The 16,963-nt window shown below is 39.9% G+C and overlaps 1 protein-coding gene across 1 annotated transcript in view; it reads left to right on the top strand.

Moving 5' to 3' along the window:
• Window positions 1-16,963, top strand: part of TUBGCP4 (tubulin gamma complex associated protein 4) — a 38,406-nt gene that overhangs the window by 7,788 nt on the left and 13,655 nt on the right. The window contains exons 3-9 of the mRNA XM_055316642.1: window positions 110-232; window positions 611-664; window positions 1,838-1,894; window positions 4,897-4,976; window positions 7,307-7,508; window positions 11,238-11,403; window positions 11,636-11,760. Coding sequence (XP_055172617.1) covers window positions 110-232; window positions 611-664; window positions 1,838-1,894; window positions 4,897-4,976; window positions 7,307-7,508; window positions 11,238-11,403; window positions 11,636-11,760 — 807 coding nt within the window. The remainder of the gene's footprint in view (window positions 1-109; window positions 233-610; window positions 665-1,837; window positions 1,895-4,896; window positions 4,977-7,306; window positions 7,509-11,237; window positions 11,404-11,635; window positions 11,761-16,963) is intronic.

The raw sequence follows: 16,963 nt of genomic DNA on the forward strand, positions 1-16,963 counted from the left end.
TAAATAAATAAATAAATAAATAAATAAATAAAACACTAATAAAGGATAATGTTTTCCTCAGGTTTTAGAGTCTGAACTGTGAGGTTGAGTTCTCTTTGTTTGATTTCAGGATCACCACCCTTCTCAGCAGGGCCAAGGTGGGCTACATGGAATCTACCTAAGGGCCTTCTGCACAGGACTGGATTCAGTTTTGCAGCCTTATCGCCAAGCACTGCTTGATTTAGAACAAGAGGTAAGAGAGAAGATACAGGAAAGATGTCTCTGGGACAGCTGATTAGGGCATGTTCTCGAATTTGAGATGTCCTTTGATGTGGTCAGGTAAAGAGAGCTATTTTCTGCATGGCTAAAGGGTACAGTGTTCTCTGTGATTGCCCAAACTATAGTCAAAGTGGCATGCAAATCATGGCAAAGGTTCCTGAGTGAGTTTATCAGAGCCCTAGCTTTGTTTTTTGTCACCTGAAAAATCAGAATTAATAATCTATAAACTATCAATACTCGATAGCCTAAAACTAACACTGAGCCCATTCTCAGATTCCCATCTAGTTTTCAGAGATCAAATAGATTCAAGGTATTTTATATGGAGCCCTGATTGCAGTGTTTTTTGTTGCAGTTCTTGGCTGACCCCCATCTTTCCACATCACATGTCAATTATTCCTTGGATCAGGTATGCTGTCCAAATAATAAAATGCTCGGGTATCTGTTGATAATGTTAGAATAATCTAACTTAAGGGGTACTGGCTGGCTCAGTCAGTGGAGCATGCAACTCTTGATCTCAGGGTTGTGAGTTTCAGCCGCATATTGGGTGGAAGGATTACTTTAAAAATCTTTTTTAAAAAATGAGGAATTAAAAAAGCGGGGGGGCGCCTGAGTGTGGCTCAGTCAATTAAGCATCTGACTCTTGATTTTGGCTCAGGTCATGAACACAGGGTCTGTGAGATCAAGCTCTGCATCAAGCTCTGCACTGGGCGTGCAGCCTGCTTTGGATTCTTTCCTTCTGCCCACCCACTCTCTCTAAAAAACTTTTATTATTTTTTAAAGATTTTATTTATTTATTCATGACAGAGAGAGAAAGAGAGAGAGAGAGGCAGAGACACGGGCAGAGGGAGAAGCAGGCTCCATGCAGGGAGCCTGATGTGGGACTTGATCCCTGGTCTCCAGGATCACGCCCTGGGCCAAAGGCAGGCGCTAAACCGCTGAGCCACCCAGGGATCCCTAAAAAACTTTAAAAATTAAAATTAAATCTATTTAAAAAAAAGAATAATCTAACTTAAGACAGTATTTTTGAGAACATTTTTCCTTCTGGATTCAAAGCCCAGCATTTTATATTTTGTATGCTTTCTGAGATTAGAACTGTTTAGAAAGCTCCAAATTTAATTAAAATCTAATGTCTGATATTAATGCCCTATGTTGCCTTTAATATTAACAATTATGCTAGCCTCAGAAATAGAAACTGTTTCTTTTTCTTTTTTTTTAAGATTTTATTTATTCAGAGAGAGAGAGAGAGAGAGAGAGAGGCAGAGACACAGAGGGAGAAGCAGGCTCCATGCAGGGAGCCCGATGTGGGACTCGATCCTGGGACTCCAGGATCACACCCCGGGCTGCAGGTGGCGCTAAACCACTGTGCCACCGGGGATGCCCTGAAACTGTTTCTTTGGGTCATTCTCTCTCTGCAATCAACCACCCTATCAAATTGCCTTAGGATTCTAGATCTTGGCTGTTCTGTAGTATTGCCATCTTTATGCTAAGTGGGACTATTTAGAAACCTAAGCATTTCCTGAGTCAATTTTTTTTCCTTGTATTTAATTGTGTACCCTCCTAATTATTCTCTGTTTTGCAGTTCCAGCTCCTTTTCCCCTCCGTAATGGTTGTGGTAGAACAAATTAAAAGTCAAAAGGTGAGAACTTTTCTTTTTTCCTTTGCTGTGTCAAGCGCCAAGGATATATTCATAATTAATTTTGCCTTACTTTCTTTTAAAGATCCTAGGTTTTAGTAGTTTTCATTTATTTATTCATTGTTTTAATAATGGTTGCTTGAATATCATGCTAAATATCCAAAATGCAAAAATAAGTTACAACCCTGCCCTTAAGTACCTCCTGATCCAAAAGGTGGGGCTAATGTTAATTGATGCACCCCAGAATGCTGCTGGGTAAGAGCAAAATGCTATGGATGGTATTTGGAGGTGAGAGCATTTTATATTAAGAATTTAAAATTATTGGATATGGGGGCACCTGGCTGGCTCAGTTGATTCAGCATCTGCCTTTGGCTCAGGTCATGATCTCAGGGTTAGGCTCCCGGCTCAGGGAGTCTGCTTCTCCCTCTCCCCCTCCCCCTGGCTCATGCTCCAGTGCTCTCTCTCTCTCTCTCTTTCTCAAATAAAATATTTAAAAAAAAAAAAAGAATTGTTGGATATGGATCTTGAGAAGCGGAAAGTTCATCTTTAGAAAGATTAATAGATTTATGGTTAGGGTGCTGGCAGTTTTTTAAAAATTAGATCATTGGCTGAAGCCCAGATGCTTATTTTATTAAATATGCCTGTTCTTATCACAAGTTTTTATCATGTGCATCAAAAAGTGAGGGTCCTCAATGAAAGGAGAATGCCTTTTCTGGGCAGAAGTAATAAATGCTTTAAGATTTCACATTAGGAAAAAAAATTTTTTTTTAATTTTACAGTAGAAGAAGAATCTGCTAGTTCGTAACTGGATGAAAAAGGACAAATGGATTAAATATGTTTAGTGCATTTATGTTTTTAAGCTGTTATATTTGTGCCTTAGTTTATTAGGAGTGTTTACCTCGATAAATTTAACTACTTAACCAGTTAATTTGCCAGGTTGCAGCTTCATTTTTTTTTTGCTGTACAAGTTTAGAATCTTATACTACTTGTAACTCTCTTGTGCTGAGTTCATTCTAAGCCAGCAAAGCCCGTGAGGGGAGGTGCTGTTTGGCCCTTCAAAGCTGATTACTCTCAGCAAATAACATTCAGCTTTTATTGTACACTTACTGTATACCAGGCAGTGTGCTAAGTGCTTCACATACTTGAACCCATTCAGTCCTCTGAGGGACCAAGTAGGTTAGGGAATGTGTTTAGGGTCATACAGATGGTAGGAGATGGTAGAGCTGGGATCTAAATCTGGGTCTGTCTGCCTCAAAAGACTTATGCTCTTAACTACTCTACTAAACTGTCCCCCTAAGTGGAGGGGACCTTCTGGATAAGTAGAGTTAGTGTAAGTGTTCCATGCTTAGCTGCACATCTCAGTTGACTTTCAGTTTCTATTGGCCACAGAAAGAAGAGTAGAAATTGAGTAGGGCAATTGCAGATGGGCAAATCTTGCTCCTTGCTCAGGTGGTGGTAGAAAAGCCAGTGTGCTCTGGCTCTAGAGAGATAAAAAATGAGGTGGTCCAGCACATGGGTGGGAGTAAGAACAAGAATCATAGCCAGCAGACACAAGGGATCCTTTTAGAGTGATAGAAATGTTATAAAACTAGATTATAGCAATGATTGCACAACTCTGTAAATTTACTAAAAATTGTTGAACAGTATACTTAAAATAGGTGAATTTTATGGTATATAAATTATACTTCATTAAAGCAGTTTTAAAAAGAGAGTGAACCAGAAGGACATAGAAGGAAGAAACAGATTTTTGGGAAATTATATGCCTTATAAATAGCCTGAATTAGGCCTTAATCTGAAATAAAAAGATTTCTTTACCTCTTAAGTCGGAATTTCAACTCTAAATGATTTTGGTTTCTCTAGTGCAATAGTTCACTGTACATTAGAATCACTTGGAGCAGACTGTTAAAACCATGTGGCTGCTGGTTAAAACCCCAGAGATGCTGATTCAGTAAGGCTGGAGTTGGGCCCAACAATTTGCATTTCTTAAAAACTCCCACGTGCTACTGCCTTTGCTGGGGGTGGGGATACTGGTGGAGTAGAGAGGATTAAGTAGGGCTCCATCCTTTTGAGAGCAACTATTATGATATCATGATCTATCATAACAAACATATATTTGATCTTCATTCCCTTTCTGACACAGAGCTTCTAAAACCCTTGAAATTTTGTAAGTGATAAGAATGATAAAGGTGTCCTGATATTCATAACAAACCCCTATCAATCACACCTGAGCCTATGTTAAGTGACTTTTGGAAAGCACCTAAGGATAGGCTGGTTCCAAGAGAACCAACAATTTGATTGGAGGGTTGACTCATACCTCTGACCTCTGAGGAGGAGAAAACTGCTAGAGATTGAGTTCAGTCGCCAGTAACCAATGATTAATCAATTGTGACTATGTAATGAAGCCTTCATAAAAACTCAGGAGGACTGGTTTCAGAGAACTTGTAGGTTGGTGAACCAGAACTCTTCTTCATGCTACATACACTTCTGGGCCCACACTCCTTGGACACTGAAGTTCCTTTGTTTGGGACTTCGTACTGTGCATCTCTTCATCTGACTATTGATTCTTATCTTTAGTTTGCTTTTTAATAAACAGGTAATCTAATGAGTAAAAGGCTTTTCTCAGTTTTGTGAGCTGCTCTAGCAAATTCATGGAATCCAAGGAGAGGGTCATGGGAACTTCCGATTCCTCAGCCAGTCAGTCCTGTGCTTGAGATTGGTGTCAGAAGCCGAGGGCAGTCTTGTGGGAATCTGATGATATTCTGGGTAGGTCGTGTTAGAACTGAGTTGAATTATAGGACACCCAGCTGGTGTTAGAGAATTGCTTGGTGTTGTGGAGGAACCGCCTCCCAAACACATAGGAATTGGATTCAGAATCAGAACTATACATAGATCTTTATCCCCATTATCTGCTGGATTATGCCCTCTGGATTGAATACAGAATGTGAGTTTGTGTTACAGGAACTATTGAAATGGAATCAAGTTTGACAAGGCTGTATTTTGCACAGATTCATGGTTGTCAGATCCTGGAAACGGTATACAAACACAGCTGTGGAGGTTTGCCTCCTGTTCGCAGTGCACTAGAAAAGTAAGTCATGGCTGAATTGGGGGCAGGGGTGGGTGACCAAGTGCCTTGACTTTGCACTTGTTTTATTTTCAGGTCATCCCAGGTTAGCTTTTCCCTCTGGGAAAAGTTGTGACCAGGATAGAAAAGATCCATGAGCTTTTCTATGTAGAGCAGGATAGAAAAGCCCACATGTATGATGCCTCAGAAACTGAAAAAAGAGTGATGAAGTTTGAGTATCAAAGCTAGGATCTAGTCACCTATATGACCTTGATGCAATGCTTTTTAATTTGGGGATCTCATTATCCTTAGAGAATTTCCATTACTTGTGCTGGACAAAGTAGCTATATCTAAACATGTGTATTTTGAGTAGCTAATATTTCATATTGAGGGTCCTAAAAATATTTACACTTTTATCATTCCGTAATGCCACTCTTGAGGAATTTTATCCTGACAGTTATTTTAAAGAATAACCATATGCAGAAACATTCATTGTAATGTTGTCTGTAGGAAATTAGAAAATCCCAGCAGTGGAAGAAAGCTAAATAGGGTGTATTCCCTTGATAGTCTATAAACATAAAATTAAAATTAAGATGCTATAAATATAAATACTGTTAGAATCTGCAAAAGGAAACTTTCCAGAACATGTTTACAGAACTTAATTCTCTATTGGAGAATTAAGAATTGCATTTTGAGAATGCAATTCTATTGGAGAATTAAGAATTGCAGAAAAAAAGAACTACATTTTGATTATAGAAAATACAGACATGCAAAGAAAAAAATAGTAATATTTTCTAATCTTTGAGACATCCAATTTAACTTTTGCTGTGTATTTCTCTAGATAAATATACATAGTTTTATGCACAGAATATAAAATCTTACATAGATCATATATTTGCAGGGACCAAATTTTATAGATCAAATACTCAAATGTGCACAATTTTTTTAAGATTTTATTTATTCATGAGAGACACAGAGAGAGAGAGAGAGAGGGGCAGAGACACAAGCAGGCTCCATGCAGGGAGCCTGATGTGGGACTCGATCTCAGGACTCCGGGATCACGCCCTGGGCGGAAGGCAGGCTCTAAACCGCTGAGCCACCCGGGCTGCCCCCTTCCTTGCCTTTTAAATCTTTGATGACAACTGACATTTTAAGAGTCTTCACCAGCTGTCTTGTTAACTGTTACATAACCTGGATTTTTCTGATTATTTCCTCATGGATTTGATTTACATTAAACATTTTTGGCAAGAACACTACATACCACAGGCCATGTTATTTCTTGTTGCATCTCATCAGAAGGCACAGAAAGTATATTCCAATATTGCTGTTGGAAAAGCTTGATCACTTGGTTTAGGTGTTTTCTATCAGATGTCTCCATTTTATTTATTTATTTTTAAAAGATTTTATTTATTAATGAGACACACACACACACACAGGCAGAGATACAGGCAGAGGGATACAGTCATGCTGCACGCAGGGAGCCCGACGTGGGACTCGATCCCGGGTCTCCAGGATCACGCCCTGGACCGAAGGTGGTGCTAAACCGCTGAGCCACCCGGGCTGCCCAAGATGTCTCCATTTTATTTATTTATTTTTTAATTTTTTTTAAATTTATTTATGATAGTCACAGAGAGAGAGAGAGAGAGAGAGAGAGAGAGAGAGGCAGAGACATAGGCAGAGGGAGAAGCAGGCTCCATGCACCGGGAGCCCGACGTGGGATTTGATCCCGGGTCTCCAGGATCACGCCCTGGGCCAAAGGCAGGCGCTAAACCACTGCGCCACCCAGGGATCCCGATGTCTCCATTTTAAAGGCACATTTTCCTCTTTGTAATTAATGTTATCTGGGAAGTGATCCTTTGAGACTACGAGAATATCCCATTCTCCAACAACCTTCTACATTTTGTTGGATTATACTTCTTCAGGTATACCTGCCTCTCACAGAGTGAATCTACTCTCCCTATGTGATGCCAACAAAAATAAAACAAATTTAATACTATATTAGCCAAAAATACTCCTATAGTGCATTTAACTTTAACAAGAACCCTCAGTCTTGAAACACACTTCATACAAAAGAAAATGTACCTCTTCTAAAAAACTAACAGAACGTTTACTGTACATTTAGACTTCAGTTTGTAGGCTACAAGGTTGGAGATTTAATCACTTTGTTCATCCATAAACTTTTAAATTGAAACAGCACACTTATTTTTAGCTTAATTGGTCATTTCCTTCCTGAGTCATCAGACTCTCAGGCCTCTGTTTATCCTGTCACAGTTTAGAGTGTGGCCTCTGTGCTGATGAGGGGTTTCATGTTCGTTAAGTGGACTTCTAAGGCTCCTGCTTTTCTCTCTACTCAGGATCCTGGCCGTGTGTCATGGGGTCATGTACAAGCAGCTCTCAGCCTGGATGCTACATGGACTCCTCCTGGACCAGCATGAAGAGTTCTTTATCAAACAGGGTCCCTCTTCTGGTAATGTCAGTGCCCAGACAGAAGAGGATGAAGAGGATCTGGGCATTGGGGGACTGACAGGAAAACAGTTGAGAGAACTCCAGGACTTGGTGAGAGCATAACAAAGCCTAGCATACCTGCCAGGAGTCAGAAAAATCTATAACTAGGTGACCTTACAGTAATTTCCATCCTCCTTCCCAGCTCATTATAATTGAAGCAGCTTTCACAAATTCTGCATATATAAACACTTGAACTTGGCTTCATCTTAACTCCATTCTTAACACCTAACTTAATGTGAGACTACAAAACAGAAAATCTTTAAGATTCCTTTGTTTCCCCTTTTCCCAGTGTATGCATTTTTGAGATTAATAAATCTTATCTCTTAAGGTAGCCATGTAGCTACTCTATAACTCTTATTTTTTTTAAGATTTATTTATTTATTCATGAGAGACAGAGAGGCAGAGACACAGGCAGAGGGAGAAGCAGGCTCCATGCAGGGAGCCTGATGTAGGACTCGATCCCTGGACCCCAGGATCACGCCCTGAGCGAAAGACACTCAACCACTGAGCCACCCAGGTGTCCCTACTTTATAACTTTTAAATGTGGCTTGGAGTTTCAATTAGAATCCCGAAGGACCTATATTGTCTTTATTCATCCATTGATCCATTTATTCCTTTGTCCTGCTACAACATTTTCTTGAATGCCTGTTCCATATACACCAGTCACTGTTCTAGGAGAGTTACTGGGTGTTTGACTGAAGTAGTTGAATAAAACATAGCAGACCCTGCCCTTAAAGAGCTTATTGTTTAGTGGAAAATGTAGAAAGGTCAAGTGACATTATAGTGTACTAAGTGCTCTGGAAAGAGCAAATAGGAGTGTTCTCAGAACTTGGACTTCGAGTAGCTAGAGAAGCTTTTCAGTAGAATGTACACCTAAATTGCAAAAAGTTTGGGAGGAGGGGTCAAGAAATGTTCCAGGCAGAGGGAAGGATGTGTATAAAGTACAGAGACCATGTAATACCTGGCTTATTTGAGGAACAGTAGTAATTAAATTGAAATGGCTAAGTAAAGGCTGAAATGCAAAGTGCAAGGACAAGGGCACATGGGTGGCTCAGTTGGCTAAGCATCTACTTTTGGCTCGGGTCATGATCTTGGGATCCTGAGCTTGAGCCCCGCATCAAGCTCCCTGCTCAGTGGGGAGCCTGCTTCTCCCTCTCCTGTTCCACTTGCTTGTACTCTCCCTGTCAGACAAATAAATAAAATCTTTTAAAACAAAAAACCAAAAACAAAGTGCGAGGACCTTGGAGGGGATGGGGGAAGTGGCAATCACAGAAACTATTGAGGTAAAATCATGAAAGCCCTTGAATGGGAAGGAATTTGGACTTGAATCTCAAAAGAGCTGAGAGCCAGTGAAGATTTTTTGGCAAGAGGTTAACATAATCAGACTTTATGATAGATGACTCTGGATAGTGTGTGGGGAGATTGTTTTTTAAAAAAATAAAATAAGGGACGCCTGGGTGGCTCAGTGGTTAAGCGACTGCCTTCCGGCTCAGGGCTGATGCTGGAGTCCTGGGGATCGAGTCCCACATCGGGCTCCCCGTGTGGAGCCTGCTTCTCCCTCTGCCTATGTTTCTGTTTCTCTCTGTGTATGTGTCTCTCATGAATAAATAAATAAAATCTTTAAAAATAAAATAAAATAAAAACTAGCAGCAGATAGGTCAGTTAGAATGTTGGGGACACAGGTGAAAAATAATAGTGGCTTAAATCTAGGGTGGTAACAATAAATATGCAGAGGAATAGAGTGGCTTGAGAGAGATTTATGATGTGAAATAGGTAGGCCTTAGTGATTGGATATGAGTCCGAGGGAAGAGTCAAGAATGATACCCAAGTTTCTGCCTTCAGCAGTGAGGTGGGTAGAGATGATATGGAATGTGTGTGGCAGGTATTGGGAGAAAGAGGATAGATCTGATTTTGGACATGTTGAGGGGCTTCTGGGTGGCTCAGTTGGTTAAGCAACCAATTCTTGATATCAGCTGAGGTCTTGATCTGAGGGCCTGAGTTCAAGCCCCATTTTGGGCTCCATGCTGAGTGTGGAGCCTCCTTTTTTTTTTTTTTTTTAATTTAATTTTGGACCTGTTGAGTTTGAGATACTTGCAGGAAATGTCCAGTGGGCTGAGCCTGGAGCTCATGAGAACAGTCTAGCTTGAAGATAAAGATTAAGGGGTCATCGGCATATAGCAGTTTTTAACCTGGGGCCCATGGGTGGCTTCAGGAGGTTCTATGAAATGTATGTTTGTTTATTTGTCTGGAAGGTCCATAGCTTTTATATAATGGCAGAGTGCTATGATGTAAAAAGATTAAAAACACCTGTTACAATAATCAATTCAGTGACAGAAGATTGTGATTGTTTAGGAAGAGTGAGGAGAGCTAGAGGAAAAGAGGATCTGGGTAGCCCTTGAAGACCACAGCACTAGAACACGTAACAAAAAAGGATAAATAGCAGAGCTCAAAGTCAGGATTGTGGAACTTAGAGTTCCTGGTTGCAGCTGGAAGATAAGGGTCAAATCCAAAGCAAGTCAGAGGAATGGGAGGGGTCTGAGTGATTGGGTGGTAGGCATCTGCGGCTTCATGGGCCAGATCAGTGGTTCTCAAACTTCTGTGTGTGTCAGAATCAGCTGGAGAGCTTGTTAAAACAGGGATGAGTGGCTGGGCCTCATCTCCCAGGTTATCTTAGATCTGAGGCAGGGCTTGAAAATTTGCATTTCTAACAAGCTTCCAAGTGAGGCTAATGATGCTGGTCCACAAGCCACATTTTGAGAACCACTTGGCTAAATGACTTGGGCTAGGGTACTAGTGAAGAGCTGGGCAGAGCCAGCATATATGACGAGATAATGAAGTCACAGACATACAGACCTGGAAAAAATAAAGACTATTCCATGATACAGGTAAGGAAACCGATTTCCTGCACCACACAAATTCTTACATAATAAAGGCAGAGTGAGGACTAAAATCCAAATGTTAAAAAAACAAAAACAAAAACACTGTTATTTCTTCCATGTTGTCCTGTTGTCTGAAAATAGAGATATGTTCATCTCTCTAACACTGGTTATTTGGCATTGTGCAACTTCAGATTTAAAGTCCCTGCTTTGGGGCACCTGGGTGGTTAAGCATCTGACTGGCTCAGGTCATGATCTCAGGGTCCTGGGATCAGTCTACTTCTCCCTTTCCTTCTGCCTCTTCCCCAACTTGTGCTCTCTCTCAAATCTTTAAAAATAAAAATAAAATCTTTAAAAAATAAAGTCCCTGCTTCTAGGGACGACGCCTGGGTAGCCCAGTTGGTTAAGCATCCAACTCCTCATTTCGGCTCAGGTCGTGATCTCAGGATCCTGGGCCTGAGCCCCACATGGGGCTCTGTACTCAGCACAGAGTCTCCTTGAGATTCTGTCTACCTCTGTACCTCCCCTACTCGCTTGCACTTTTTTCCCCTCCCTAATAAATAAATTTAAAAAATTAAAGTCTGGGGCAGCCCCGGTGGTGCAGCGGTTTAGCACCGCCTACAGCCCAGGGCGTGATCCTGGAGACCCTGGATCAAGTCCCACGTTGGGCTCTCTGCATGGAGCCTGCTTCTCCCTCTGCCTGTGTCTCTGTCTCTCATTCTCTCCCTGTGTCTCTATGAATACATAAATAAAATCTTAAAAAATAAAGTAAATTCGTTTTAAAAAAAAAAGTCTGTACCTCTAGAAAATGTAAATCATGAGTTGGGAGAGTTAATTTTGTTTTCTTACTCTCCCCTTCTTACTTAATACATTATATCTGATAATGGGTTATTTCCTGGAGCAGCGCTTGATAGAGGAAGAGAACATGCTGGCGCCGTCTCTGAAACAGTTTTCCTTACGAGTGGAGATTTTGCCATCCTACATTCCAGTGAGGGTTGCTGAAAAAATCCTGTTTGTTGGAGAATCTGTCCAGATGTTTGAGAATCAAAATGTAAACCTGACTAGGAAAGGTAAGAACCTCCTTGCCCAATGTACCTTATCTTCAAAGGTCCTTTTTAATATTGTGTGGCCCCAGCCTAAGCCGGGTCCAAGGGAGTGGCTGGTAAGATTTACCCACTGAGATTGCGGCACGACCATGACATGCTTATATAAGAAGCAGGTGAAGGAGCCACACCATGGGGTCTAGAAATCCTTGCCTGTCCTGCTATTCTCTTTCTTTGATAGTGCCTTCCTATTTTGCAGGATCCATTTTGAAGAACCAGGAGGACACTTTTGCTGCAGAGCTGCATCGGCTCAAACAGCAGCCGCTCTTTAGCCTGGTGGATTTCGAGCAGGTGGTGGATCGGATCCGCAGTACTGTGGCCGAGGTTTGTATGTCAGAGTAGGCTTTCTTAGCAAGAAAACAGACTACTTCCCAGAAATTGAGTACTTCCATTGCTTTATTTTTATTTTTAAGATTTTTATTTAACAGAGAGCACAAGCAGGGGGAGCAGCAGAGGGAGAGGGAGAAGCAGGCTCCCTGCTGAGCAGAGAGTCCAATGTGGGGCTCTATCCCAGGACCCTGACATCATGACCTGAGCCAGAGGCAGAAGCTCACCCGACTGAGCTACCCAGGTGCCCCGAGGTTTTATTTTTTAATACACTGTTAGATTTGGTTAGACAGTACAATATTTGGGATTTTTGCATCTATATTTACTAGTGAAATTAGATGATTCCTGTTTTATTCCCATGTGGTTGCAGAATAAAGACTGTATTAAGCCTCGTATAATGAGGTAGCTATCTATTACTCTTTTCTTCTGGAACAATGAATATAGGATAAGAGTCGTTATTGGAAGTTTGATTGAATCTGAAAAATTATCTAAGCTAGGTAGTTGTTCAAGAAGGGGCAATCTTTGGAGTGCCTGGGTGGCTCGGTCAGTGAAGCATCTGACTCTTGATTTCAGGTCATGATCCCAGGGTCTGAGGATCAAGCCCCATGTGGTGGTGTCAGCTTGAGAATTCCTCTCCTCCTCCCTCTGCCCCTCCACCTGCTGATCGTCCCCACCCCCCATAAATAAATCTTTAAAAAAGGGAGGAGGGAATCTTTACCAATTCAGTGTATTTAAACATACATTAATCTGTCCAAGACCATTATTTCTTGTACCAATTTTGTTATTTTCTACTTTTCTAGGAAGGCCTGTTTCATCTAGATTTAATTTTTTACAAAATCTGTCAGCTATTTGTTTTACTTTGTATTTTATTTTAATCTTTTACTGTTGAATCTTACTAATCTTTTCGAAGAACCAGCCTGTGTTTTTGTTACCTTCTTTTTCCTCTGTCTCCATTGATATCTGCCTTTATTATTTTTTCTTCCTTCTTGTTTCTTTGAGTTTTCTGTTACTCTTTGCTAGTTTTCTGGGTTGAAGACTTTTCTATTTGTAACCCTTGCCTCCTAGGAAATATATATAAAACTTTCTATATTGAAAAAAAAAAAACCTTTCCATATTGCTTTGATCCTGTCCCACAAGTTTTTGGCATGGAGTGTATATACTATCGTCTTATTCTTAATAGTTTTTTATTTTCTTTCTAATATTCTTTTTTTTTTTTTTAATTTTTATTTATTTATGATAGTCACAGAGAGGGAGAGAGAGGCAGAGACACAGGCAGAGGGAGAAGCAGGCTCCATGCAGGGAGCCCGACGTGGGATTTGATCCCGGGTCTCCAGGATCGCGCCCTGGGCCAAAGGCAGGCGCTAAACCGCTGCGCCACCCAGGGATCCCTCTAATATTCTTTTTAATCCCAGGAATTGATTAAGCTTTTATTTTTATTGCAGTATAGTTGGAAAACACAGTATGTAGAGGAGTCCTTTAGAGTTGATTGAGGTTTCCTTTATGGATAAACATAGGGCCCATTTTTTGCTTTTAGTTCTGCTTGTGCTCAGAGAGTATATATTTTGTGTGAGTCTAGAGTTCGAACCATGTTCTTTTTTTTTTTTTTTAAGACTTTATTTATGTGTTCATGAAAGACAGAGAAAGGCAGAGACAGAGGGAAAAGCAGGCTCCATGCAGGGAGCCTGATGTGGGACTTAATCCCGGAATTGTGGGATCACAACCTCAGCTGAAAGCAGACGCTCAACCGCTGAGCCACCCAGGCATCCCTCGAGCCATGTTCTAATGTTTCATTTCCAGGCTGTATGTTAGGCATGTACATATTCATAATAAATATATATTTATTGTATTTCCTCTTATGTATATATAACAATCTTTATCACTTAGGCCATATATTTATTTATATATATTAAATATATTTTTTTTACTTAAATTATATTTTATTAGCTAAGATCATTACCCAGCTCTTTCAGGTCATTATTTACCTCAAATCATCTTCCTTTTATTTTCAATGCTTTTTATCTCCCTGCCCCCAAGCAGCCACTGATCTGCTTTCTGTCACTAGAGATTAGTTTGCATTTTCTCGAATTTATATAAATGGAGTCAAACAATGTGTACTCTTTTGGGGGAGGAGGTGGGTCAGGCGGCTTTTCCTCATGATTATTTTGAGATTAATCCCTGTTGCGTGTATCAATAGTTTATTCCTCTTTAAAGCTTGCACAGAACATTCCTATCACCATCGTTAATGTCATTATTATAAACATTTCTCCAAATGCACTGCTGAATGGTAAACACATCCCTGCACTTAAGCACTCATTTCGTAGCAATTACATACCACTTTTATAATTACTATTATTACAAGTGTTTATAAACAAACACTTCTCTAAGTACATCATAGAAGAGCTAGCACATCCATTCCCTGAAATAACACTCTTCTCAAAGTATCCTGAACATACAATTTTTTTCAACTTTATTTTATTGAGGATTTTTATTGATCTTTTGAGGATCTTTATTACATGTGTTTTTATTATTTCTTTTTCATTGTTAATACATGTGCTTTTATTTTTTTTAATGCATTTGAAAAAACAAAACAAAATGTATTTGATATAGGACATTGTGTAAATTCGAGGAATTTGTGTAAATGTGGCTCCTTTGGTTTGGCATCTGACTTGGGGCTCAGATCATGATCCTGGGGTCCTGGGATCTAGCACCATGTCAGGCTCCCTGCTTGGTGGGGAGCCTACTTCTTCCTCTCCTTCTGCCTGCTGCTCCCTTTGCTTATGCTCTTTCTCTTTCTCTCTGTCAACTGAATAAATTTTTTTATAAGATTTTATTTATTTATTCATGAGAGACACAGAGGTAGAGACATAGGCAGACGGAGAAGCAGGCTCCCTGCAGGGGACTTGATCCCAGGACCTCAGGATCATGACCTGAGCCAAAGGCAGATGCTCAAACCTGAGCTACCCAGGTGCCTCTGAATAAATAAAATCTTAAAAAAAAAAAAAAAAAAAAAAACTGTGTAAATTTAAGGTATACAGCATGTTGATTTGATACATATGTATATTATTGTTGCCATTGTAAGGATATTTAGCACCTCTATTACATCACATAACTATGATTTCTTTTTTGTAGTGAGAATAATTAAAATCTAGTCTCTTGGCAAGTTTGATTATAGTACAACAGTGTTGTCCATATTCACTGTACCATGCCTTAGATCTCCAGGACTTACTTACCTACTCATTGCAAGTTGGTACCCTTAAACAGCGTCTCTCCTATCCTCCTGTACCCCACAACCCCTGGTAACCATCATTTTACTCTCTGTTTTTATGAGTATGGCTTTTTTGGATTCCACATATGAGTGATATCATGCAGTATTTCTTTCTGTGTTGTATTTCACTTAGTATAATATGCTCAAGGTCCGTCTGTGTCGTCAAAAGTGGCAGAATTTCTTTCTTCTTCATAACTGAAATACAAGTATTTCATTATTTATCACTTCTTTATTCATCCATCATGGACACTTAGTTTCCCTATCTTGGCTATTGTGAATAATGCTGCAGTACATGTATCTGTCTCATAATCCTGTTTCATTTCCTTTGTGTATATACCCAGAAGTAGAATTCTGGATCATATAGTAGTTCATTTTTAAATTTTTCAGTAATCTCCATAGTGTTTTCCATAGTGGCTGAACCAATTTATATTCCCACCAACAGTGCACGAGGTTCCCTTTGCTCCACATCCTCACTAACAACTTGTTACCTCTTCTTGATGATAACCATTCTATTTCTTTTTTTTTCTTTTTTTTCTTTTTTTTAAATTTTTTTAAAATTTATTTATGATAGTCACAGAGAGAGAGAGAGAGAGAGAGGCAGAGACACAGGCAGAGGGAGAAGCAGGCTCCATGCACCGGGAGCCCGATGTGGGATTCGATCCCGGGTCTCCAGGATCGCGCCCTGGGCCAAAGGCAGGCGCCAAACCGCTGCGCCACCCAGGGATCTCCCGATAATAACCATTCTAATAGGTATGAAGTGGTATATCATTGTGGTTTTGATTCACATTTCCCTGATGGCTAATGATGTTGAGAATCTTTCCATGAACTGTTGGCCATTTGTATGTTTTCTTTGGAAAAATACCTGTTTAGTTCCTCTGCCCATTTTTTAATTGGACTGTTTGTGTTTTCTCATTGTTGTTGAGTTGTAGGACTTCTTTATATATATCAGATATAATCCCTTATCAGATACATGGTTTGCACATATTTTTTTCCTTTTCTGGAGCTTGACTTTTCATTTTGTTGATTATATCTTTTGCTGGGCAGAAGCTTTCAAGTTTGATGTAATCCCACTTGTTTATGTTTTTGTTTTGTTCGTGCTTTTAGTGTCCTATCCAAAAAATCTTTACCAAGACCAGTATTGAGGGGTCCTTCCTTACATTTTCTTTTAGGAGTTTTATGGTATCAGGTTTTATGTTTAAGTCTTTGATGTGTGGTGTAAGATAGGGGTCCAGTTTCCTTTTCCTGCATGTTTTTAACCAGTTTACCCAGAACCATTTTTTTTTTTTAAGATTTTATTATTCATGAAAGACACAGAAAGAAAAGCAGAGGCAGAGGGAAAAGCAGGCTCCATCCAGGAAGCCCGATGTGGGACTCAATCCCATGACCCTGGGATCAGGCCCTGAGTCAAAGGCAGACACTCAACTGCTGAGCCACTCAGGCATCCCACCCAGCACCATTTGTAAGATATGCTTTCCTTTTGGGTGTTCTTGGCTCCCTTGTTGAATATTGGTTGACTGTATATGTGGGGGTTTAATTCTAAGCTTTCTATTCTGTTTCATTCAGCTTTAGATTTCTTTTTATGTTGGTACCATGCTGTTTTAATTACTATAACTTTGTAGTTTGAAATCAGGAAGTTTGATGCCTCTTGTTTTGGTTTTGGTTTTTTGGGTTTTTTCAGGATTGCTTTGCCTCATTGGGATTTCTTGTAGTCCTATACAGATTTTAAGATTTTTAAAGTTTCTGTGAAGAATGCCTCTGGAATTTTGACAAGGATTGCATTGAACCTGTAAATGGCTTTGGGCAGTATGGACATTTTAGTAATATTTCTTTATCAATGATTATGGGATATCTTTCCATTTGTGCCATCTTAAGTCTCTTTCAACAAAGTCTTCTGGGTTTTTATTGTACATACCTTTCATTTTCATCATTAAACTT

This window comes from Nyctereutes procyonoides, unplaced genomic scaffold, assembly GCF_905146905.1.
Source record: "Nyctereutes procyonoides isolate TBG_1078 unplaced genomic scaffold, NYPRO_anot_genome, whole genome shotgun sequence".
NCBI lineage: Eukaryota > Metazoa > Chordata > Mammalia > Carnivora > Canidae > Nyctereutes > Nyctereutes procyonoides.